At 39.0% G+C, this 26,241-nt stretch overlaps 1 protein-coding gene across 2 annotated transcripts in view; it reads right to left on the bottom strand.

The window, feature by feature from the left end:
• Window positions 1–26,241, bottom strand: part of LOC148013943 (floral homeotic protein AGAMOUS-like) — an 83,075-nt gene that overhangs the window by 14,438 nt on the left and 42,396 nt on the right. For both annotated transcript variants that reach the window (XM_087666715.1, XM_087666714.1), the window contains exon 2: window positions 23,069–23,147. In XM_087666715.1, coding sequence (XP_087522841.1) covers window positions 23,069–23,147 — 79 coding nt within the window. The remainder of the gene's footprint in view (window positions 1–23,068; window positions 23,148–26,241) is intronic.

Raw genomic sequence — 26,241 nt, 5'->3', positions numbered from 1 at the left:
ACCAAGACCATCAGAAATTCAACTACCACTAGACTCTTTCTCAAATACATTTTTAGATTACATGGACTCTGAATGACATCATCAGTGATAGGGATCCCCAATTCATATCTAGTTTTTTGGAAGAGCCTCTGTAACCTCCTTGGAGTCCAAACCAAGTTATCCATAGTCAATCATCCATAGATTGATGGTCAAACAAAATGGGTAAATCTTCTTGAAAAAATATCTCAATTGCAACATCAACTACCATTAGAATGATTGGTTTGAGATATTTCCCATTTCAGAGTTTACTGATAATAATAGTATCCATGCGTCTACCAAGAAAACTCTTTTCTTTGCAAACTATGGCGTGTATCCAAGGATGGATGTACATCTCTCCAATCAAGTAAAGAAGCTTGCTGCCCAAGATAAACCTCAACACCTAGCAGATATACACCAAGAACTCAAGCAAGAAATCCAAAAGACTCGGAATAAGTACAAACACTATGCGGAGAAACATCGTCTCCAACATCAAGCATATAAATTTGGAGATAAAGTATGGTTACTCAAGCATAACTTCCAGATAACAAGGCCCTCCACCAAGTCAGACCACCAAAGATTTGGGCCATTCACTATTGTAGCCTAGATCAACCTAGTTGCTTACCGATACCAACTCCCCAGGACTATGAAGATCCACCCAGTCTTCCATGTTTTCTTGCTTGAGCCATGCCATAGCTCACCACTGAGGGTAGAAAGATCTAATCCCCCACCACCTATCTAGATTGATAATCACAAAGAAATTGAGATCTAGTATATCTTAGACTTGAGAATCTTCAGAGGTCTATTCGAATACCTTGTTCACAAACACTGTAAAGGATATGACATCAATCAATGCACTTGGAAACCTACAAAATATATCCAAAGAGCACCTGTCAAAGTTCAAGAATTTTACAAGAGAAATCAAATGAAACTTGGACCAAAGCACTAAGCCGCTCTTCACGGAGCTCATCGTTAGAGGAAGAAGTGATGTCGTAGACATGCTATGATCAAATGTACAGATTAATTCTTGCTCATACCATATGAATCCATACCCATGCAAACACACCCTAAACAAGACATCCTCAAGCAAACCATACAAACCCACCCTTGCCATGTCATTATCGAGCCTTCTACAAGATATGCCATATCAATGCCTACATCATCGATGATGTTCTCATAGAACATTCTAGAAGATATGCCATATCATCACTTGCATCATCGATGATGTCATCATAGAATATTCTAGGATATCTTTAGCCACCCTCCCACACCCATAAAAGGAGAAGCTTGCCATAGAGCTCCTCAATCTTGCCAATGCTAATCTTGGGACCTCACGGGGTCCAAACCTCCAAGTAGGTAACTTCGAGTTGGAATTCTATTTCTATCTAGTCATGGTATCTAGTCATGTTTTGTGTTCCATTATACGCATATTGTCTTGTCACCTTGTAATCTCATTGTATGAGATCTTGTCTAGTATTGTCTTGTATCTTGTTCATTCCCATCAAGGGAGATCTTGTGATTCTGATATCTTGTATCTATACCTATGGTCCCAAGTTGTGGGATTCTTCATATTCTATCAAGTCCTATTGTCCATATCTACGGTCTTGAGTTGTGGGATTTCTCGTATCTTGTTAAGTTATCATTGTACCTTATGTCCCTACATGGGATTATCTTGAAATTTGAATTCTTGTAACAAATCTTACATCTAGTCTAGTCTCTTAAGTATAGTCCAGTGCTCCCATAACAATACCTACCTATTTCTCCTAAGTATTGAAATAATTCATGTGCAATTTAGCATAGCTTCCATTATTTTAAAAAATGATGCATGTGCAATCCAAATTGAAAAATAAAGGTATAAATGATTGTTTGATAATTTATAGATAGGGCATAAGCGATTTATTCATAATTGGTTAGGTCTAAATTACATGATTGTAATCCAACTATCCTGTATATAGTTAAATACAAAAAACATAACTAACTTTAAATAACTCAATCTCAAAGTACATAATTTCAACGTAAGTAACCCGTATAAAATTGGATGTAAGACACAATTAACTCCAAATAATTGATTGGAAAAGTATTCAATTGCAATGAACTATCTTGTATATGACTAGAAATAAAGCATAAGTTGAAGCAATTCCAAAGTATACAAATGATGAAATATGCTTACAACACATGTTTAAATTGATAAAGTGACACAATTCAAAAGAATATAAATTATGAATAGTGTTTACAATGCAACTATACCTTTTCTTATAACAATATCTCATGCATTAATGTTTGATTGCCTAGCCTCATCAATCTTTGTAGGGCCTATATCATTATGTAAATTCCCTTAACTCATGGATTACATGAGCTTACCAAGGACGTGGTCAATAACCCACTCATCTCTACATTATCTTTTTATCATCTCAACTCTCTTGGCCTCAAGCTCTTTTGGCAAATCAACAATATTCTATCATCCCTAGTCTTCTTCATTTCATAGCACTTTTTTTTCTTCTATCAAGATATCTACTTAACTAGCTCAAGTTGTAATGAATTCACCTAACTTACTTTCTTGCATGTGATGACTCAAAGGCTCAAAGATTGTTCCATGACTATGATCAATACAATCCAATGCCATCTCTCCTTTCATATCCACCACCCAACACACCAACCAATTGAGGAGATATTAAAGAATATGAGCAAAGAAAGATGACAATGAAGCACTTCACCTTCCTTCAATGCCTCACTTAAGACACCTCTCACTCTCTCAGTCACTCTCAACACAATGGAAGCAAGATGATAGAATGGAAATATTGAATAGAAAGCTTGAGTAGTTACACTAACAAGGCTTAGGCAGCATGGCTGTGCGAAGAAAGATTAATACAAGTGAAACTTCCCACCCTTATATAAACACAAGGTTAGGGTTTGGGTTTGCACCCCTTCTACATTTAGGGTTTCCACAACTGTGAATTAGGATTTGCACCCTCTTTTGGGTGTCCTACCCACTTAGTGGGGGATTTAGGATGGTCAATCCTCATTGCTTGCTTGAACCTTAGCCTAAATAAACCAAGCCTATGCTAATCTAATCGCACATACATGTGCGCAACCCATGCAACACTTGTAGGTGCAACCAATAAAACTACGAGTAATAGATATAATCTACAAAAGAGTGAGCTTAACTCTGATGACCAGGAAATCAGTGCAAAAATAGGCACCAAAATGTGCTCACATGGAAACAACTTTTTGTAAAATGACTCATTGCAAATGTACCCCTTTGTCAAAATTTCAAATATGAAGCAATGTAAAATGAGTAGTCCAAAAGGCTCACATTAATAAAATGTTGAAAGGAAAAGGAAAGGTCAAACCCTTTTGTCTCATTCCAAAAATTGAGAGGTCTTTAGACCTTAGCCAATGTATGCAAATTTGAATTTCATAATTCAAGAAAAGAAAAGGAGGTGGTTGCAGTCGTGGGATTTAGGAGGTGGGAGGTTGAGGTGGTTACACCCTCTCTCTTCCTTTATCTTCTCCTCTCACGGTTCATTTCTTCCTCTCTCATTTTTGGCACAACTCTCATCTTTCTTGTTCTTGCTTCCCTCTCTTGTGCTTTCATTGCAAGATCTCATGGAGAGTGAGGAAGAGGAAGAGGGTGAGGATGGAAGAATTGTCCAATTTCTTGTGTGTCTTCCTCTTGTGTGTTTGGAGAGCATGGTTCTTGGTGAGAAGAAGGAGAGTTTTCTTGCAGGTTTTGTGGCCAGCAAATGTATTTGCAACCTCTCTTGGCCGGTTCGTGGTTCTCATGGTGCCGTGGCAGGGTGCTCTTCATTTGGTGCACTGGCCGGGAATTGGGGTGGCTATGGAGCTTGCAAGGATAAATGGGCTTCTACCATTGCAAATCTGAAGCCAAAGATGGTCAAATAGAAGAAATGAACACGGAGAGGTTCATAGGCCACCAAGGTTTGCTTCAGGAGCCTACAATGTAGTTTCAATTTGAAGAGATTTCAAGAAGGATCGAGAAAGATGGTGAATCAGCGTGTTTTGCTTTGTTCTGGGAGGTGGTGTGCGATGAGCACAGGATCAACCCCACGGGTGCATACCACAGTGACTCGGACCTGCAAATGGAGTGTATCAAAGTCTACTTCAACGAGGCCAACGGTGGGCTATGCCTCACGTGCCCCGCGCCGTGCTGATGGACCTAGAGCCTGGCACCATGGACAGCGTTCGCTCGGGGCCTTACGGCCAGATCTTCCGCCCTGACAACTTCGTCTTCGGCCAGACCGGCGCCGGCAACAACTGGGCCAAGGGCCATCTGGGAGGTGGTGTGCGACGAGCACGGGCGACCCTCTGATCTGCACCTCAAGTTCTTCTCTTCTCGAATGTGCGTCTGTTACAATTCCATCGTCTTATCCATCCAAAATTCACGCTTTAATCGATAATCTTTTGAACAAATACCTTCTTGATGGTGGTTCGTATGCATAATTTCCTAAGCCTTAAGTCATACCTTCTCTTACCAAGCCTATTCTCTAGTATACACAAAGTACTTCCATGAATTTCCTTTTAGCTTTTGTTTTATTCCTAATATTACCTCCCTTCCTTTTCCTTTCTAAAATTAAACTTGGTGGAGTACATCATTGCCATATCTTTCATGAGGATTTGCTTTATTGTGATATCTTTTTCGAGTTCTCTTTCTATGCTTAATGAGTGGTTATCTTTTAGTTCATGCTAAGTGTGATGTCTTTATGTGCAAATTGTGTGGAAAGCCCTATCTTTTGCCTAATGTATGATTTTATGTGGTATGCTCGTAAACTAGGCTCCCCGTCCTAGTTGTGTGTGTATTTTTGTGATTATTTTCCTTTCCAAATCCAATGACAATTCAAAGACAATGAAGAAAAGAAATGAATATTGAAGAAAGAGGATGAAGATTTGTCCAAGCTGATCGTGGTTCTTCTTCGAATTTGTTCGCGGGGACGCTTCACACTTAAGCATGGAAGGAAATGATGACCAGGAAATCAGTGCAAAAATAGGCACCAAAATGTGCTCACATGGAAACAACTTTTTGTAAAATGACTCATTGCAAATGTACCCCTTTGTCAAAATTTCAAATATGAAGCAATGTAAAATGAGTAGTCCAAAAGGCTCACATTAATAAAATGTTGAAAGGAAAAGGAAAGGTCAAACCCTTTTGTCTCATTCCAAAAATTGAGAGGTCTTTAGACCTTAGCCAATGTATGCAAATTTGAATTTCATAATTCAAGAAAAGAAAAGGAGGTGGTTGCAGTCGTGGGATTTAGGGAGGTGGGAGGTTGAGGTGGTTACACCCTCTCTCTTACTTTATCTTCTCCTCTCACGGTTCATTTCTTCCTCTCTCATTTTTGGCACAACTCTCATCTTTCTTGTTCTTGCTTCCCTCTCTTGTGCTTTCATTGCAAGATCTCATGGAGAGTGAGGAAGAGGAAGAGGGTGAGGATGGAAGAATTGTCCAATTTCTTGTGTGCCTTCCTCTTGTGTGTTTGGAGAGCATGGTTCTTGGTGAGAAGAAGGAGAGTTTTCTTGCAGGTTTTGTGGCCAGCAAATGTATTTGCAACCTCTCTTGGCCGGTTCGTGGTTCTCATGGTGCCATGGCAAGGTGCTCTTCAAACTCTCATAAAGTAATACATCCATGATGATATGATGATGTACAATAATAATACAAGTGCATTGATGTTCCAAAAAGTAATACATTGAAGCTTCAAAAATACTAATCCATCAAAAAAGAGTATCTACACTTGCACTTCCAATTTTCCTTCTCAAATTGTTGGTAACATTTTATTTTTCCTTGAGATAAGTGCTAGTCCCATGGGAATCACAACGTAGGTAGCATGCAATAGCTTGCACCAAAGATGCAAAATGTTGGAAACAATTAATGTATGATTAATGGTCTTGATGGAGAAATATGAATGTTGCTAATGAAGGACTTTGGATGTGCTATTGAAGATGAATGTGTCTGATGAAGAATGGTGTGATCAAGAACTAGTAGTGGAGACTAAGACACTCCAACTCATGGTATAGATGATGTCCAAACATTGAGGCTCACCGATGATGGTAGCCTGAAGGATCAAGGATAGCTCCATTAAAGAAGAAATTATGAAATGGAAATGAGGTAGAAACCACAAATGTGGATGCTTCTTCTGATCTTCAAATCGCCCATTGCAATAACCTAGAAGCTAGCTCCCGCGCTCCTTCCCTAAAGTGTGTGTCTAACATACATGTGTAGTGATTTGTGCATGTGCAAGTCCAGTGGGAGATGGGTCGCCTCCAAGAAAGCCGAAAGTGTTGTCCCTCACTTGAGGACCCAATTGGTGAACTGTTATTGTGCACTGCAAAACATCAAGGTGACAAGGTATTTGAGCAAGCCCTAAGATTGTGCAGTGAGGGAAAGGCTAAGGGGCTAGAGGTAAAGCCAACCAACCAAAACCACTAGATGCATCCAACTTGAGGACCCTTAGGTGCAGTGAAATGTGAGTGCACCTAACTAATCATGAAACTTTTTCTCTCTTTTTTTTCTTATGTTCCTTACTTTTCATTTTTTTATTTCTTCTTCTTTTTTCATGTGAATGTACAAGTTATTCACTCCACAGAGAGTGGAAACAAGGTAAGTGAAAGCCACCCTTTGCTCAAGAGATATGGCTTAAGAAAGGTTCAAAGATCAATGGGTGATTTTGAGTAGAAAGAGTCTATAAAATAGACAAATCTACTATCCACCATATCCTTAGTAAGGCTACACAACAATAAGATGGAAAAAGTACAGCTTGAAAAAGAAGTTTCACCATGGCAATGCGGTAAATCTTGTGTTAATGTCGAAGAGCAAGGGAGGCAATCCATCCTCATAGGGAGTCGGTGGCTGCTGTAAGAGCTTGACTATGAGGTAGAGGTAATTGCAAGTAAGTATGAAAGTAAGATCTAAGCGATTTGAGTACACTTTAAGGAAACTGGTTAAGAAAACTATCCTTTCAAAGCATTCTTGGACCTCCGGTACCATTTTTGGTATTGGTGGTGGTTCATGAGTCTCCTCTATGGCTCCCTTCTCCTATTCAACAAACTCTTGGGGGTCTATGTAATCAAAATAAGAAACCATGTTTGCAAGAGGCTCTACAACAGTGGGGCCTTCAGCAAGTGATTGTATGTCACACAACTCAATGGATGTTGGGTGTACCATTCCTACATCTCTCATATTTTAATCATTATAGTCTATGTCATGCGATTGAGCAATCATGTGGCTTCGAGTTGGGTCAGATGTGAATAACAAGAGCCCCATTCCCTGGTCAAAATTGGCCGAGGAACCTGGTGCTAGTCCCCAACTGAGCTTTGAGTTCCTCCATACTACTTATAGTCCTAAATGATATGGTGCATATAGCCTGCTGATACAGCCCTTGCGATAATGATAATGCATGTTTATAGGCAACTGCATGAAGCTTAAACTAGCATTGCTTCATTTGTAAGTAGTTGTTGTAGCCTCTTCTCATAAGCTCTAATAGCTTTCTCCTCAACTTGATTGACATCAATAGTCCAACTCGTTCTGACAGTATCTTGCAGCCATGTGAAGGTTTTCTTCATCTATGCTTGAATCTAACATGCTTCTACTAAGTTTCTAGTGAGAGTCACTGCCCTTTTCCTTTCCTCCTCCCATGGGACCAAAAGATCCACAACCTAAGCACATATAATTTATTCTCTTTTCCTCATGATCACAACTTCTTGAGGCTGTTCTCTCAGCCCCTCCATCTTCTTTTTGTTCTCTACAATCTAGGTTTGTAAGTCTTGTAAATGTTGGGTTGAGTGCCTCAAAAATTCTTGATGAGACGATCTCTCTTCCTCGTACTTATTTTGTAATTCCATTCTCTCCAAAACTACTTGTTCCTTGTCCTATTTCAACTCTTCACATAAGAGCTCTAATGTGGCAAGACCACACAATTCACTAATGTCCTTGTGTAGTCTTTTGAGCTAGTGATAGTCTCAACATGTCCTTGCTTCTCCATATAAGAACTGACTGTAACATCTTTATTTTGTTTACCTAGTTCCAACTTGTTGACCTTGGCCTCCATGGTATGTATAGTGGTCATGAGAATCCACAATCTGCCAGACCCATCACTGAGTTTTCTTCATGAGCCTCCCCTTGACCTTCATCAAAGTCTCCTCCCTTTCTAGTAATTACTTTATCTATTCCCTCTGAGATGGAGGATGCCTTTCTTCTCATATTTTCATCAAATGATTCATGCATGGCTATGGTCAGTGCCTCCTTTTACTTTCGAGGAGCTTCCTTAATGTGCTAGGTATCGTTTGACAAGTCCTTGAGGGCCTTTTGGTAATATTCTTGGTATTTTCCTTTCTTTCTCCCTTCCTGGCTCCTTTTTTGGATGGATTGCTGCCTACTTGGCCCTTTGTTTCTCTCTTGGTCTTGTCTTCCATTTGCTCCACCTCTACCACATCTAGGTCCACTTAGGTTGACTCAAAGAGTCCTAAGGCTACAATGATGATTGTGGTGAGAGAACTATCATAGTTGATTATGCAAATCTTGGTCCATGCAGTAGTAGGCTTCTCATTAGGGTTTTTGGGGAGGGCTCAAGGTGCCCTTGCAACCAAGAATCATTCAAATTTCCCTTAACGATTTTACTAGATAGTATATCTTTTGTGAATCTCTTGGGTATCCTTCCTGAATGGATGCTAGGCCTGTTGTAAGCAAACAAGTGATGAAAAACTTATGCAAAGATCCTAAGATCCTCCTCCTCAATAGATGAAATCAATAGATCATCTGAAGTAATTACACACTTATCGCTCCATCATGGATCTACCAGTTTAGTTTTAAAGGGTTTACCATGCTTCCCCGATCCCCGATCGAGACTTAAGGCTTGTTCCACTTATTTTGGTGAGTACCACCTTCCCATTTTTCTGCCCTCCTCCTACCCAATATCTCATCATTTTTGTTTTAGTCTCAAGCAGAGAGTTTTGCAAAAAGTTATAACAATTAGCAAAGTGAATAGGCCCATTGGTTGCCCTAATATAATCATTTAGCCCACATGTAGCCACCAACTCCTTGCTTTAAAGATACCTACTTAGAATATTTTCCAAGTTGGTAAGGTGACAAATCTTCAAGCTTCCATAGCCCGAAAAACTAACTTCAAGACCCAATTCTTTGCATTGCTTCATCGTAAACACAATCTTTTCATCATTGTAATGGTCAATGGACACCCTTGTAGGTATGTTTGCTGGTTTGTCGGCTAGAGAAATCTACATAATAGGCATATGCTTTTAAAAAAACTAGACCACATCTTGAGAAAATTTTAGTTAATCCTCACAAAAAGTTACAATAAGAACCAAATCATACCGTTCACACATGCCAACAATGATTGACCCTATTCCCCCCTACAAGCAATGAACACAAGCGAGTTTCATAGCTCAAAAGGGCAATCAAAGGACTGGCAAAGATGTTAGTGCAACTCAACAAAAAAGAAAGAGAGACACAAGACAAAGTATGGGCAAAGAAAACACAAAGACAACAAGGCCAAAGGGAAATATGTGAAGGAAGGGTAGACAACCACCAAGTTTAAATGTTGGGATTATATTCCAATTCGAAAAAATGCATCAAGGTCAAATGGACATAGAGCCAAACCACAGAAATAAGTGGTAATATCTATGAGGAGACACGGACCAACAAAGAAACTAGTGACATGGATTTTCTCCTCAAGAAGAATCTTATTGAAAAATGGATGGGGTTGCACGTTGGATGGCACGTCCAAGTCATGAACCAAAATGATGGAATGGAGTGAAAGAGGCAAATGATATGTAGGATCAGCCCGATGATTACTAATGGCAGGTCATTGCTCAACAATTTTCATAAGGTGACTACGAGCATGAGCGATCTCAAGAGGATGGCCATACCAAATGGGTAAGAAAGGGCAAGAAGTGCTGCATTGGGCCAAATGGTTTGCAATCACAGTAGCATCATCACATTTTGTCGTAGGAGCGTAAGAAGAGATGAAATGGAAGGACTGGAGATGCTTTGGAGGAAGAATCTTGGCATATACTAAGCTTGCACCAAGATACTTTTGCAAAAGAGATGTTCATGCTCCTCCCACGTGGGATTCCATCAAGTAGGAAGTTCAAGCTCCTCGTTCTCAGCAAGGTCGAGGTCAATCATAGCAAATAATTTTGAAAAAGTTGTAAACATAGGGTCAAATTTGAGTAACCAACTAGCTTTGGAGGAGTTCTTCAACATGGCCAAGTCTATTGCCATGCCACTAAGAGAGCAACATGCGAGCAAATATTTGACACCAAAAGGGGTAGGAAGAGCAATCGAACTAATCTAAAGATGAGGTGGAACCAATTCCCCATGTTCATGTTGAATTTTAGCTTGGGCTACCTGATCCAACTAGTGGACTAGCCATGAGGGGTGGCCAGAAGCAGGATGCCGTAGATCAGTCTGAGGGCGCAAGAGTGGGTGTGCGAAGAAGGTCACTAGGTAAATGTGGAGAAAAAGATGGACATAGGGAGTAAGAGAAAGGCAGTATAAGTGACTCCTCCGACAGTGGGTGTGCAAGTGGGATGGAAGGGGATGGAGAATTGAATGCTATAGAAGATTGCATGGTGGGAGTTGGGAATAGATGAGAAGCTCACGCACAAGAAGTTGAGCACTTGGAGCTACCAAGAGTATGTCTGAGGACAAATCCTTAGAAGAAATGACACATAAACAGGTAGATCATTTGAAAATCCAAATGTAGACATTACCTTTGTAATAGCCTTGGGCCTTCAAGAGAGCATAGCCCATCCAACACAAGGAAATTTTGGGCTTGGGAAGAGTCTTGTGACATCAAATTGGCCACCTATCTATGGCTTTGAGAGTGGGGAAGGTGGAGATGGAATTGATAACGGGAGGCAAGGCCGCCACTAGAAGTGAGCAAACTTTGCAAGTGTGGGGTTTGAGACTCAATTAACAATGAAGGGTGATGGTGGGCGTGGAGCAATTGACAAGATAAGGAGCTACAAATTTGAGAAGGTGTGGGATGAGAAGATAGCACTTTCTTGCAAAAATATCCCCATGACTAAAGGCAAAACAACATGGGCACTTCGAAATTGCAATGTAACGCGCTGATTAACATAGTTAATGGTGTATGGAACATGATACTTAACAAATCGACCCAAGAGAAGGTCCTTACCCACATACTCTTAGTTTAGAAAAAACACGAAAAAGAAGAGGTATGCTCTCAGTTGAAATAGTAAGCAAAAGCTTACCTTTACCTAATAGCATGGTTGGCCATCATAGGAATGAAGCATAGTCTGAGTGGGTGTTAAGGTGGGTTGGTCCAAATCCAAGAGTGTTGAAGTTACAACCTTCATCAATGAGAGTGTCCGTAGTATCTTGTTTGGTGGCACTCAAGTGGATCCAAAGGAAGGCCAAGGGAATGTCAAGGTCATCCTTGGGGTCAATTAAATAGATTGAAACAGCTCGTACATGGAAAAAGAAATAGGAGTTCTACGGTGGGGAGGTGAAGCTAATTGAGGAGTATCATCCCTCTTCTCAAGTTTCTCATACTATGTTTGTTCAATCACCATGATGGCACTAACAAGAACATGAAGAGGGTACATGGGACGTTCATGCAAGTAAAATGGCCTGGGGGTTAATTCCTCTTAATGCGACTACCATTGAAGTGGCCAATTCCTTCCCCATCTAGGGTTTCAAGCTTAGCATGGCCTATCCTGCTAATTGGACCAACACAATAGTCCTTGACCACGAAGTTTCAATTTTCCTTTGTGGCCCTTAAGAGAATACAAGAGCACTAGGTCACCTTTGTCAAAGGTATGTTGTTGCATGTGTTTATCAAACCAAGCATTACATGGGGCCTTTTCAATGAGTGTATGGCTGGCCAAAACAAAAGTTTCACTGAGGCGTTCCAACTCCACAAGGCAATTGGTTCAACTAGGAGTGTTGCCTCAATGCTCTTGTATTGCAAGGCAAAGACTAGGGATGAGAAAATCAAGTAGCATAATGGCATCAGTGCCATAGGTGAGTCGGAATGGAGTCTGTCCAATTGCAGCCTTGAAAGTTGTGCGGTGAGCCTAAAGGCTAGCCATAAGATTATTATCCCAATCAAAGCATGAAGCAGAAAAAATCTTGGTCAAACATAACCTTGTTGTTGGACTCAACTTGGCCATTGGCCTAAGGATAATACGAAGAGGACTTGCAATGGATAATTAGGAAGGTAGATAGCTAATGCTCAAAAACCTCATTCGAAAAAAGGTCCCATTATCACTAACCAACTCAATTGGGCAGCCAAAGTGAAAAATCACATGTTCTCACCACAAGAATCTAGCCATTGTATGAGTGTCATTCTTGCCGGTGGCTCGTGCCTCAGTCCATTTAGTCAAATAGTCGATTGCCACAATGTAGTGTGCTTGTGAATACTGGGCGACAGAAGTGATAGGTCCTATAAAGTCAATCCCGCATTTTTCAAAAGGTTGTCTAGCAATGACAAGTGATAGCTCCATCTTGTCCTTGTGAATAGGAGGTTTGGTGCGTTGGCACTCATCACAATGCTTAACAAAATGTGTTGTGTCCCTAAACAAGGTGGGTTTGTAAAACCTTGTGTGATATAGGTTGACCATCAAAATGGCCACAAACAATGCCTCCATGGGCTTCCTTGAGCACACACTCCATGTCATGTTCACAAATGCATCCTCAAAGGAGACCGACTTGCCACCCTAGTTGATAAAGTTGAGGAGCAATCATCTGGTGGGATTGGGTCTTTAATCAACATGCAAGTGAGACAAGCCTTCTCAATTGGGTGTCCACGCATGCCCTTCTCTAAGATAGAAATAATATCATTTGCCCAATGGGATGTGAGATCAGCCTTGAACAATTGGGCCTCTCGTTGAAGTCAAAACAAATGGGCATCAAATAAATCATCATCAATGCTAATTTCCTTTTTTCCATTGGTCAATTGAGACATGTGATCAGCCATATAATGTTGCTTTCCTTTCCACACAACCACACAGAAATCAAAGTCAATCAAATGCAATAACCACCAATCAATTCTTCCCAATGTAGTACATATCTTGTTCGCAAGTTAAAGTAAGGCTTGATGATCAACAAAAAACGTGAAGAGAGTACCAAGAAAATAACGTAAAAAATTCTTAAGTGCATAAACTATTGCTAAACCTTCCTCTTTAGTGGTGGAAATATTCATTTTAATCTCAGTGAGTGTTAACCAAGTTAGCACAAAATAGCTCCAAGGGCAATTTTGGATGCATCAATATGAACATGGAATATGATTGTCCAATCTGGGACTCGTAAAATGGGTGTAGAGACGGGCCTTCTTTAGGGTCTCATAGGCATTGTGGCATCCAGTAGTCCATTTCCACACAACCAAAACTTTATAAATTAATTTGGAAATAGCAACATAGTTCAAAATAAAGCGGCAATAATAGCCAGTATGCCCAATAAAGCATTGAATACCCTTCAGATTGGTGGGAGGTGGAAGCTCCATAATAACCTTGATCTTAGCTATATCACTAGCAATGCCATTCTTGGACACAACATGTCCTAGAATAATTACATGCTTTACCCAAAATTGACATTTCAGTGGTTTAAGGGAAAGCTAATACCATCCACATCTTTCAAAGACAAGGCAAAGCTTGGCTAAGTTCTCTTCGCTACTAGCATGGACACAGAGGTCGTCAAAAAAGACTTCAAGCCACTTATGCAACATGTCTTTAAAGATGGTGCACATCAATCGTTGAAAGGTGGCAGGTGCCTTGGTCAGCCCAAATGCATGGCACTATAAGCAAAGATGTCCCACTTAGTGGCAAAAGCAATCTTGTGCGGCTCATTTGGATGAACCTAAACTTGATTGTATTTGAAGAATCCATCAAGAGAGCTATAAGCCTCTTTCCAAGCCACTCTCTTAATCATGTAATCTGTGTCGGGCAACAGATAGTGATCACATTTGGTTTCTACAATTGACCTTCTTATAGTTGACATATACTTGAATTTTGCCATTCTTTTTTAGTACCATGAGAATGGGTGATACCCAATTAGTATGCTCAATCTCATAGATGAATCCCGTGTTCTCCAATTCATCCTTCACATGCTAAGTATAGCAAGAATTTATGGGGTAGGGCCTCTACTCGGCAAGTTTAGCATCTCGCTGCATGGGAATAGTGTGAGTAACTACTTGAGGTGATACCCCTTTGAGATCTATGTAAATCCAAGCAAGCATGTCACAAAATTCCTTGAGTAATTAGATGAGAACCTCCTCATCTTCTAGGCTTAAGTCCTCAACAATAAAGGCAACTTTAGGCATTTCCCCCCTCATTAAGGTCAACTTCATTTACTTTTATTAGGCCTTCAATAGATTCACTAATTGTGCCCTGGGTTTGGCACCAAGCATAATGGCAATCCAATCCCCTTTCTTGAACCTAGTAAAGTGTTTAGGGAGATCCTAGGGCGTACATTGATCAAAGTCAAGGTTCTTTTGAGCTTTCTTAAGATTCTTCTTTTACAAGTGAACCAACAAGTTCATCTTAAAGCATGAAGCAAGGGTAGGCTAAGGGGTTTCAGGATTTGAGTCAGTGCTAGCATCTGACGTAGAATCAAACTCCTTGAAAATTGGTGGAGCATCAAAAGGTAGGTCAACTAAGGGATTAGTAGTGAATAGATCAAGGTTGGAAGCGGAGTCAAAAGTGTGGGACTCCAATTGAGCACAATCCATTGCCTGCAAGTACTCCAACCATTCTAAGTAGGATATAACATGGACAAATCCATCATCAATGTGCAAAGTGAGGTGTTTGGAGGGTTTTTGGTCAACTATAATTTTCTCAATTGTTGTTCCCTCAGGTTCTTAGTTTGTATCAGAATCTACATCACTTTTATACTTAATCAATTCATATTAAAAGTCACTATCCTCCTATGTGTTCAAGACATCAAGGGAATCATGGAGACAAAAAGGCTATTATGATAGTCGAAAAACTTGATGTAGTTCAGTCTAGTGCCATGTGGGACATGTTAAGATCTCTCTAAAGATCATTAGATTGGCCTTGTCCACATTCTTGAAGACTGGTATCCATGATGAAAGGAGTTTACCAAGATCAAGGAGATTAGTAGGCGCACGAAAGCATTTTGGCTTAGATGTTTGTGATGGTCCAACATGCATCAGCAGTAATGGCACAAAAGAAAGTTCAACAAGAATATCAAGCTTGTGTACAAGTGCTTTCCTAAGCCCATATTGACTCATTAGCTTCTTTGTACTCACCTTCCTCAGTGAATGGCAACTCCGAGATGACAAGAATAGGAAGCGAGTCATGCTCATATTCTAGGCATGGAACATATTTATTCAAGTGTTTCTATGTTGCAGACAAATGGTGTCACCCTACATCAAGCTAGAAATAGCATCTAGGTCGACTGAGGTACTCTTCCAACTATCCATTTGAATATGCACATCCTCATTATGGTTCCCCAAAAATAGGACACCGTTTTCCCAATCTTCAATGAGTCGTGTATTCCGCATCCAAGGTCGACCAATTAGTAGGTCATAGTCAACTTCTTTCATGACCACAAATATAACATAGAACTTGACGTCAGTAATCTTGACTGGTCACAATCCTTCAACACACCCAAGGGACACCTTAAAACCATCAATAATGGTGAGATTAAAGTAGAGAGGCTCAATCGAAGAGTTTCCCCACATCTTAAGCACTCTTTGATTCACGATACTTAAACCCACTCCGATATCTATAGTACATCCTTGCGTGGAATCATCGAAGACTTCCATAGGTAGAGCTGCATGTTGTTCAAAATCTTTCCAAAAGGTGGCAACTCCAAGAGCATCTAGGACAAGGGTAGGCGGGGACCTAGACAATGGATTTTCTTGGATTAATTTCAATAGGATATGTCTCATTACTTTCATCTATCCAAGTCTTGAACATGGTCCAAATGGCAAGATTGTTCTTGAAGAGCATGGCAATTAGGATGGAGACACTTATAGAGGCTAAGGCAGCTAAAAGCCCAAGGTCTACTTCCTAATCTTATAGCTTCCTTGACTAACCTTGGGTGAGCCATCATGCACCAAATTAAGTAGCGGATCATCCAAAGGTGTTAGGGCCAATTCTTGAGGCCAAGTGAAGTGTGATATTGATGCCATGTGGTTGCAAATTTTCCTTGGCTTCTTTAGCCCTAATTTCATTCTTGAGCCTCTTTCACCCAATTCTTCACTTTGCTAATCAACTTAAGTTGATGCTCAAGATCAAGGTATTCACATACTTTGGCTTATGCAACCATTTTTTTGTGTGGAGAAAATGTAGCGTACTCAGTACTTAAAGGAACTACCAGACCTCAAGTGATCCCGTCACTCATTGAGTTTGAGAGCAACAGCCTTAGTTCTCATCTTTGAATTCTTCTTTCCAATGATAGAACCAATAGCCAAAGATGGACCAAGGATACTAATGCCACCTTTCTTAGCTTGCACATGGGTAATGGCATTAATCGATATGGGAATCACATCATCATCTCTCAGCATTTCAATTACAAAGGGAGTTAAGGGCATAGTGGGTACTATAGCTTTGCTGGAGCTAGCTTTCCTTTTGGCGAAATAGAAATAGATATAAGTTATTATGCATTCCAGACACCTTTGGTCAAATTTATTCTCCTTTGGTTGTTCTTGTTTTTTAAGGGCACCATGTGATGTGACCAAGTTGGCCACAAGTCCAACAAGAAAGAGTCTTTCAAGGTTGCATCAAGCAATGTCCTCGACCTCATGCTAACATCATGATTGGGACGGTCTTTAGTCCATAAGCATCATGTTTCCTTCTTCATCATAAGAGACATATGGGTTGGTATAATCATCATCCTTGGTAAGCTCTTCAACAAAATGGATTGGAGTATCACTAGGTGGGTGAGTTATGAGCAAACCCGGAGGCCGTGGGATGCACAATGGATTAATGTCGATCGACAAGCTACAAGTTGTTATTTGACAGGATTAAGAAGAGCCCTTTGCTACGGGCTTGGGTATGGGAGCCCACGATTGGCATATGGCATAGCAAAGGGAAGCCGCCTAGGAGCTCAACATGTAGATGCCTTGTGACCAAACCATCCAAAATTAGTGCAAGCCCTACTTTGTCAAGAGAATTCAAAGAATAAGTGATCACCACCACAATGTATGCACTCTATGTTTGATCGATATGGTCGAGTCTGCCTGAATAAGTCAATGATTTTCAAGAGCTCTTATTTTTGTTTCATCATGTCGGATATGGGATTTTGAGTTTGGATGTTGCCTATCTCAAGTTTTCCTCTACTAGATTGGGAGCCAAATTCTAAGCCACCTCTTTTCTTGCCACAAGTTCTCTTTTCATCATATGGATTATGAGATTTTGAGTTTGGATGTTGCCTATCTCAAGTTTTCCTCTACTAGATTGGGAGCCAAATTCTAAGCTGTCTCTTTTCTTGTCACAAGTTCTCTCTTTGTGTTGGTCCTCTATTCTGATTGCTTCATCTAAGAATCCATTGAGATTTGTACAATCTAGCATAGAGTTGCAAGCCAATGCCCCATTGAGCTTTTCATCGTTGATATCCTTGATGAAATCCCTCCTAACGACTTTGGTAGCTCATTTTTTGGCCAGTGGGATTCTCTTGTAGAGACATCTCAATCGAGATACATAAGCTCGCATGTGTTCTTCATCCTAGTGCTCTATGTTCATGAGTGGAACAATTAAATTGTCTTTATAGCCAGCCTCTACAAATTGTTTAATAAAGAGAGTCTTAAGAGATGCAAAGGAAGCCTTCTCCACCGCATCCAGGACAGTGAACCAAGTATGACCCTTCTTGCCCATGCAAAGTCCAAAATCTTGAGCTTGTATGGCATGGCCAATAAGGTTATTGGCCTCACAAACTTGCTCAAATTTATCTATGAAGCTGTATGGGTCATCTCCAACATGATGCTTGTCAATTTTATTAACCACTAGGGGTACCTTGGCTTGGTTTCACTGAGTAGGTGTGTTACCATTCCACTCATCAATGTTTGGGCCATATGAGCTCCTACAGTGAGTAGATCCATGTGATCAAAGAGCCTACGTTAAACAAGGTCCGTTAGGGTGTCAATGGTCAATCCTGATAATCTTGCATTCAACAGCATGTCCTTGATCCCATCAATTTCAGATTTCATGTCAAGAAGTTCTTGCTTTCTATCCATTGTGTATTTAAGGATCTTGCTAAAAGTACTAGCTCCTTGGTCTTTAAGGGTCATGCGTTTTTCCTCGAAGTTAGTAGGGAAGATTCAAGCACAATAAAAGTAGGCAGCTTGTTGGTAGTTGGCCAAGGATTCTTGAACATCTCTTAAAAGAGAGTCTAGAAATGTGGCCTCATCCATTGTGTTAGGTTGGGGACCTAAGGTTTCTCGATTGGCCAAGTCAATCACTTGATCACGGAGAGCTATGAGATGTGTGGTCATGTGGATTGATCCTGTGAACAAGAGAGGATCCAAGGTGTGATATGGTCTAGGTGGGTTTGGGACTAACGATTTTCTCTGAAGGGGGAGAGGGAATTACTTTGCCATTTCGCAAGCACATATAAGGAAAGGAGTGTAAGCTTGGAGCTTAAGCCGTGAAGTGCTACGAAGTGTTCTATAATCTAAACCTTGTGATGTGAGAAGCTATTGGTTCATGTACTTGTCTTCAACTTTACAAAATTCTTATGTAATTCTTAAGGCCTTTAGGACGTTCTTTCCAATAAGAACCTCTAAAGAGAAAATTTTGCAAGCTATGTGGAAATACTAGAATTCCAAGACAGTGAGGTGTGTACAATGAGGCTTTGTTCCTTTCAAAATTCAAAGTACACTTGTGCAAAAAATTCCACAAAGCCACACTATCATCAGAAAGATGGAAAAATATCAAGACGAACCAAATAAAAGAGACAACAATAAGACTCTTAGAGGCAATTTTGCAAAGGTAGCCAAAACAAGACGTCTAGATGCACCTAGATGCAATGAGTAGAAATGGAGGTTGTGTGAGGGTAGACAAGTGTGTGTGAAATTATGTGTTTGGAGTATTGTGTGTGTGTGTGTGTGTAGAGTGTGCTAGGGAATGCAAATGTGTGCAAGTGATCAAATGCATGCAAGTGAACTAGTGTGTGTAAGTAAAGTACGATGAGGAAATGTGACGTGAACCCTATTGTGTGTGAGTAAACTAGTGTGTGGGAGTGAACTATTGTTTGTGATTGAATTGATGTGTACGAGTGAACACAAATAGTGAGGAAATGTGATGTGTATCCTATTGTGTAAGAGTGAACACTAAGGTGTACGGGTGATCTCAAATAGTGTAAGAAAATGTGATGTGTATGTGTGTGTGTTATTAAGAGAATGGAGGTTCAGGAGAGGGGTGAGTTTACAGAGTGAGTGAGTGTGTGCATTAGTGAGCATGTGAGAAATGAGTGAGTTTTGAGTGTGAGTGGAAGGTAGTGTGAGTGAACAGTGAGTATGAGTGTGAGTATAGTGGTTGATGTGTGTATTGACACATTGTGTGTGTATGAACTTTAATGTGTGCATGTGAATTTTAATTGTGTAAACCGGTTTTTATATGGGTTTGTGCAAGGGTCGCATGTGTGTAAATGTGTGTGTGGTTGTGTGCATGTGTACTGTGAGTTTGTGCTGGTGTGTGAATGGTTGTTAGTGGTGCCTCTTTTTTCTAAAAAAATAAATCAAATTATTTATGTAAAGTAAGACTTACCTGCATCAACTATGTCCCTCGATCACACCACCATCATCTACATTATCATGTTGCCATCACCTATGTCATCACGCCACCATTTCCTACGTCATCACATTGCTCGCTCCAAGGAAAACGTCGCATTGAGCTAGTAAGAGGATCATCTATGTTATCGCATTGCCATCACCTATGTTATCGCACCACCATCGCCTACATCATCACATTGCCTGCTCCAAGGACAACGTCGCATTGAGCTAGCAAGAGGGTTGCCACAATGCTGAGGGAGAGGGAGGGAGAAAAAATTTACCTAGCCCAACACTAAGCTCACGCCCTTTGCGAGAGTCAACACCGCCTTGAGCCGCAAAGAGAGGGCTACCCTAATGGCAATACAAACAAAGAGAGAGAGAGAGAGAGAGAGAGAAAGAGAGATTTATCTCCCTAGTTCCTCACTAGCCTATTTACCCTTCATCCTCTCATCGACCTATTCTAATTTTTATTTTTATTTTTATCTTTTAAAATAAAGTTCTTCTCTCACTTTTGTCTTTTTCTTCCTCCTACCTCAACCTTTCTTTTTATCTTCTTTCTCTACCTCTTCTTCTTTTTCTTATTATTTCCCTCCATCTTCTTCTGTTCTTTTATCTTCTCTTATTCTTTTATGTCCTTCTTCTAATCTCTCTCGTCTTGTCCACCTTCTTCTTCTTTCTTAGAACCTTCTTCTCCTACCTCTTCTTCTCTTACGCCTTCTCATTCTTTTCATCTTAACCTTCTTCTTTCTTCTATATTGTTCCTTCTACTCCTTACTATTCTTCTCTTTCTTCTTCTTACTACTCTTCTTCATACTCCCCTCACCTATTCCCTCTATAACTTATTCATTCTCTACATCAACAAAAAAATAGCGTCATGAGGCAAGTACAAGGGTAAGCAATATATTTGGTTTCCATTAGATCATGAACATGTAGTATGGAACCACCGATAAAGGCAGGCTAGAAAGAAAAATCTTCATTAAGCAACCTTGCTATATAACAACATGCCCAACAAGAAGAGTACCTTAGTTTTGTGTTTTGTGTTTGAGTTTTTTAGTTTTTGTGTATTGGGATTTTCTTCTACTCTACCCTATTCAAATCTCAATCCAAAAAATAGATTCCTTCCAATTTGGCCTTCATAACCTAGCCGAACGAGTTTCAAAATGCTAGCCACAAACACGGATGATTGATAATCCCATCCACACGCATGCACAAGACTCCTATTCTACAACACAGTATGAGTGTGAGAACCTCGACAGTTGCATAGTCCTTGGTTCCGACAATGAAACCAAAGTGTTGGGCCAAACACACTTACAATCGGGACTTTGAATAAAATTCTATTGTTTTGAAAGTTGCAACTCACATCAGCAGCAATCTATCAGCTTCTCTCTTAGCACTATGCTCTAACTAATCAAGCATCCTCCTCTCCAACCCAGGAAAGCAAGAACGCAAGACTAGCTCAAGTTTTAATGAACTCACCTAGCTTACCTTCTTGTGTGTGATGACTCAAAGGCTCGAAGATGGTTCCACACCCATGATCAACACAATCCAATGACATCTCTCCTATCCACCACCTAGAACACAATGAGTCGAAGAGATGTTAAAGAAAATGAGCAAACAAAGAAAAAAACAAAGTCCTTCACCTTCCTTCAATGCCATGCTTAAGACACCTCTCACTCTTGCTTAGTCACTCTTAACACAATGGAAGCAAGATGATAGAATGGAAAGATTAAATAGAAATCTAGAGTAGTTACACTGACAAAGCTCAAGTAGCATGGATGTGCCAAGAAAGGTGAATACAACTAAGACCTCTCATCCTTATATAGACACAAGATTAGGATTAGGGTTAGGCTTGCACCCCTTCTACATTTAGGGTTTCCACAACTATGAGTTAGGATTTGCACCCTCTTTTGGAAATCCTATCCACTTAATAGGATCTAGCTTGGTCAATCCTCATTGTGTGAACCTTGAAGGCCTAAATATACCGAGCTTATGATAATCTAATCACACATACATACGTGCAACCCATGCAACACTTGCAAGTGCGACAAATACAACTACAAGTGATAGATACAATCTGCATGAGAGTGAGCCCAACTCTCACAAAGTAATACATCCATGATGATATGATGATGTCCATGAGCATAATAATAATACAAGTACATTGATTTTCCAAAAAGTAATACACTCAAGTTCCAAAAGTACTAGCCCATCAAAAAATCATATCTGCACCTACACTTCTAGTTTTTGTTTTCAAAATACTATTGATAATGAGAACTTCAATATTATTTTATTCACACTTGAGGTGTCCATGACCTATTCTTCGCCTTTTAGGTGACTTGCTCTTGGTCATGTTACATCACCCCTTCACAGCTTGTCCTCCACCTCCACCCCAGACTAGCATGAGAGGCATATATATGATTGACTAGTGATCAATAAAGAGCTTCAGCTAGAATAATTCACACTTGGATCCACCATGCCTTGTTCCATCACCCCTCCATAGCTTATCTTCCACCTCCACCCTAGACTAGCATGAGAGCCATATATATGAGTGACTAGTGATTGATAAAGAGCTTATGCTAGAATCATTCACACTTGGGGCCACCATGGCTTTTTCTTCACCTTACAGGTGGGCTATCCCTTGTGTTGAATCCCCCCTGCATGGTTTCTTCTCCTCACAAAAAAACTACCATGAGATGATTATATATATGAGTTATGTACGATTTATAAAGGACTTTAACTTCACTATTGAGTTCTTGTACTTCATTGTAAACATCTTTTAAGTATTATATGTAAGCACGCTTTATTCCACAAAAAAAATGTACAAAGAAATCGTCGAGTAGAAGGAAGAGACATTATGAAACCATTGTATTCATCTCATGTCTAGATTTATACTAAGGTTAACAAATTTGTGGTTAGGAACACTACCATGGTGGATAAAGAGATGCTCATTGAGAGTAGAGCTATTTAAGGGACTTTGGTTAGGAGTCCTAACTTGGTTGGTGAAAAGGCTTTTTGGGCACAATGGTTTAGAAGTTCTCTTCTTGTAGCAAGCAATGAGCTACTGGTATGTAAAACTAAATGAAAATGCAAAAATGATATCTCTTTCGCTGAAGTATTACTAAAGAAACAAAATTTCATAAGTATACTGTGGAAAATGACATGGTCCGATAATAGCACTTAAGAAAATTATTGGATGTTAAATATCCAAGCATATATTCATATAGAAATTAATGTAAAAAATATGGCTATTTTTTCTAGATCTATCAAATGCAACCTTTCAATTTCCATTTCTTGCTCAATACATTATTAGTATGTTCAAAGTTTACCTCAAGGGAGCTTGCTAAATGAGCTTGATCACATGTTCCAACATTTATTCTTTCGTATCTCTCTAATATTTTCTCCATGCTAGGATACATATACATTCATTTTAGTTCTCTCTCTCTCTCTCTCTCTCTCTCTCTCTCTCTCTCTCTCTCTCTCTCTCTCTCTCTCATCACACACAAAGATGCAAAACATACTTTTGGATACAAAGCTGCCAAACATTATGTTGAAAGAAAAGAACATCACATCATGATGGTTTCTAGGTGTTTCTTATGCTTTTAAGAAAAATCTCAGATAGAGTGTCAAATGAAATGTGCACTGAGGATATTAAAGGATCTGATGATGAAATGAATGATGTCTCAAAGGAAAAAAATAAAATAAAACTATATGCCAATGCATTATGTGAAATAAATGTGTCAATGAATACATTTTGAGATGAAGTGGATATCAATGATTCAGGTCATAAAGCCAACATATTTTGCCATTTTTCTACTAATATTACATGTGTAGACAAAAAACCCTCATGGGGATAGTATTGTTGTAATATGTATCCTACTAGGAATATAGAACCATCATTGGGATCCTAACTATGTGTGGAGAAAAATCATGTTGTTTCACTAGCTAGTTTGTACTTTATTTAATATTTATGAATATTTGACTGATAGTGTGTAGATCAACACCCTTACTTACAATTTTGTCTCACTTGGGCACATTTATACAGTGCATTGGCTTGATAATGAGCTTATAAGATGTTCCATAAAGCAAATATATAAGTTCTATTTATTATGTTGAATGTGCTAACCTTTAAATCAATCCTTGTATACATTGGGTGTTAACCAAAGTAAGAATTCAAGTTATAGGGTTTATTTTCCATCCATACAAATAGAGGAGCTTATATACTGGAGAGAAGTGGAAAAGTAGTGAGAAGCCAACAAATAGAAAGCACATATTTGTTAGCCAAGTGGGTTATGAAAAATTTGATGCCTTCTTCAAACAAGATAATCAAGTAGATCAATAAAAGCAAACACAAATGATTACATTTATAACATCACACTTTTTCATAAATACATTTGCATAAGCCAAGTTATCCAAGCAAACCTCAATCAAGTTTTCAAATAATCCAAATCAAGTTTTGTGGAAGATCTAAGCAATCCAAGAAATATACTAAGAATCTAAAATATTCTATGGATGCATATCCATCTAATATTTTGAAGTATACAACCATTGTTTCATTTCAACTTCTATATTTCAATGCTAGTGCAATAGCTTAAAATCTAATATTTGGAAGTATACAACCATTGTTTCATTTCAACTTCTATATTTCAATGCTAGTGCAATAGCTTAAAACACATGCCATATAAAATGAGGCATTGATGAGTTACTATCATTTTGGATAAAAGTACATCTCAAGGATGTTACTCTTAAATCATGATTAATCTCTAAATATGAACTAGTATGATTCTATAGCACATTTAATGTGAGCGATATGTTATGCACTCACGAATGGTAATGTAATAAATACAAAAAGTGAAAACTATTAAACCATTGATCATTGTATCAAAATCCTAAGATATAATTGAAGAGAATAAAGATAGAGTTTTCAAGAACCAATGTGCCCTTATGAGCAAACATTTGTCCTATACCAAGCTAATCCCAACTAGTTCAAATGAGATTACAATGTGTCAACATTAACTAGTCAACCATGTTCAAGTCCTTCACAAGGCCATCCAAAATCCTTGGAGTGCCCAGACATGGTCCATGAGGAGAGTCTCTAGTCCACAATGATGTGACAACCTAATAAGAGTTACTTTTAGGTAATCTAACATTACTTTAGAATTCACTATATTTCTAAGTAGTTCCACTGTACCCTTTGGGGCTAGGAAGTACCTATATCTACCAACCAAAAGTACATCTTGGTTCATAGAGAACATGGGTTGAGTTTTATGAGACTCCATTGATTAACAAGGAAGATAACATCATGTTCTCTTACGAGAGTTCTCTCTTGATATAGTAATCGTTAGTCATTACTATATTACACAATAATTTGCCTTATTCAGTCCATCCATGCAAAAGTCGTGTTTGTCAAGACTCAAGATGCCCACTTTCCACTCAAACTAATTAACTTATCCAACTAGACCCCATAATATTTAGTTATTTTTATGTAATAAATCTATGTATCACACCATAGAATATGCTAAAATAGCTTTCTTAATTTATCCTTTTACACAAGGACACCTTTAACATTTCTAATGCACAATGCATAAGCCCTAAAGACAAAGCATCCTTTTAATTTTCCATAAGCATTAAACATCCCTTGACTTTACTTAATAATTTATTTATTAAATTACCAATATCTACGTCAACCATTTACTATGTCTTCAAAGACTAGTGTTTTCTAAAATGTCTCTTTCACTTCCCATGAGGCTTAGGCAAGTGACAAATCTTATTCCCATATGAAGTCAGAGTACATATATGATTATCTTGCTCAAAGCTCCACTAAGTTCTTCGTGTGCCATAATGAATGGTTGCATTGTCATGTTGGCCATAACAAATGATTACATCGACATGGTGGCTATTATTATCAATTGACCTTGAACCTTTATATTCAGTATTTTGAGCTATTTATTTCCTGTTTTAGTACTACTGATAGAGTAATTGGAAGAGATCCACTATCCAATAATATACACACATTTTGCTCTTCTACATGCATAATGCGAAGAATTAGCATGTTACCTAGGATCACAATGAAAATTTCAAAGAATACCCATTCTAAAATACAACCCAAAACATCACTTCAAAAAATCACTTTATTTCCTTGTACCATGGCTAGTGATTACAACAAATTAATGACCTTAAGATCAGCATTTTAATTCTTTTCTTGTGAATTTCTAATGATTTTAGAGGGATTGACAATATACCCCTCTTTAATGATATAGAAATAATTGAATAAATTCCCCTATAGTTCTCTTCTCATCCACTTAAAACCACTAATCCTCCATCTTATGAGTTTTTGATATAAACAAGCCTTACTTATCTTAGGTACACATAGGACTTCTTATGTAAGACTTACTAAATTGATGAATCGATATTTTTTTTCAAGACTATCAAACAAATCCATTGATATATTTTCACTTCTTCCTCATTTCTTCCTCTATATAATCACACCTATATAGGTATA

This window comes from Lygodium microphyllum, chromosome 25 (genome assembly GCF_053477565.2).
Source record: "Lygodium microphyllum isolate KBCC chromosome 25, Lygodium_microphyllum_v1.1.10, whole genome shotgun sequence".
NCBI classification, from domain to species: domain Eukaryota; kingdom Viridiplantae; phylum Streptophyta; class Polypodiopsida; order Schizaeales; family Lygodiaceae; genus Lygodium; species Lygodium microphyllum.
Note: the sequence above shows the minus strand (reverse complement) of the source record. Positions and strands in the feature narration are given on the sequence as shown.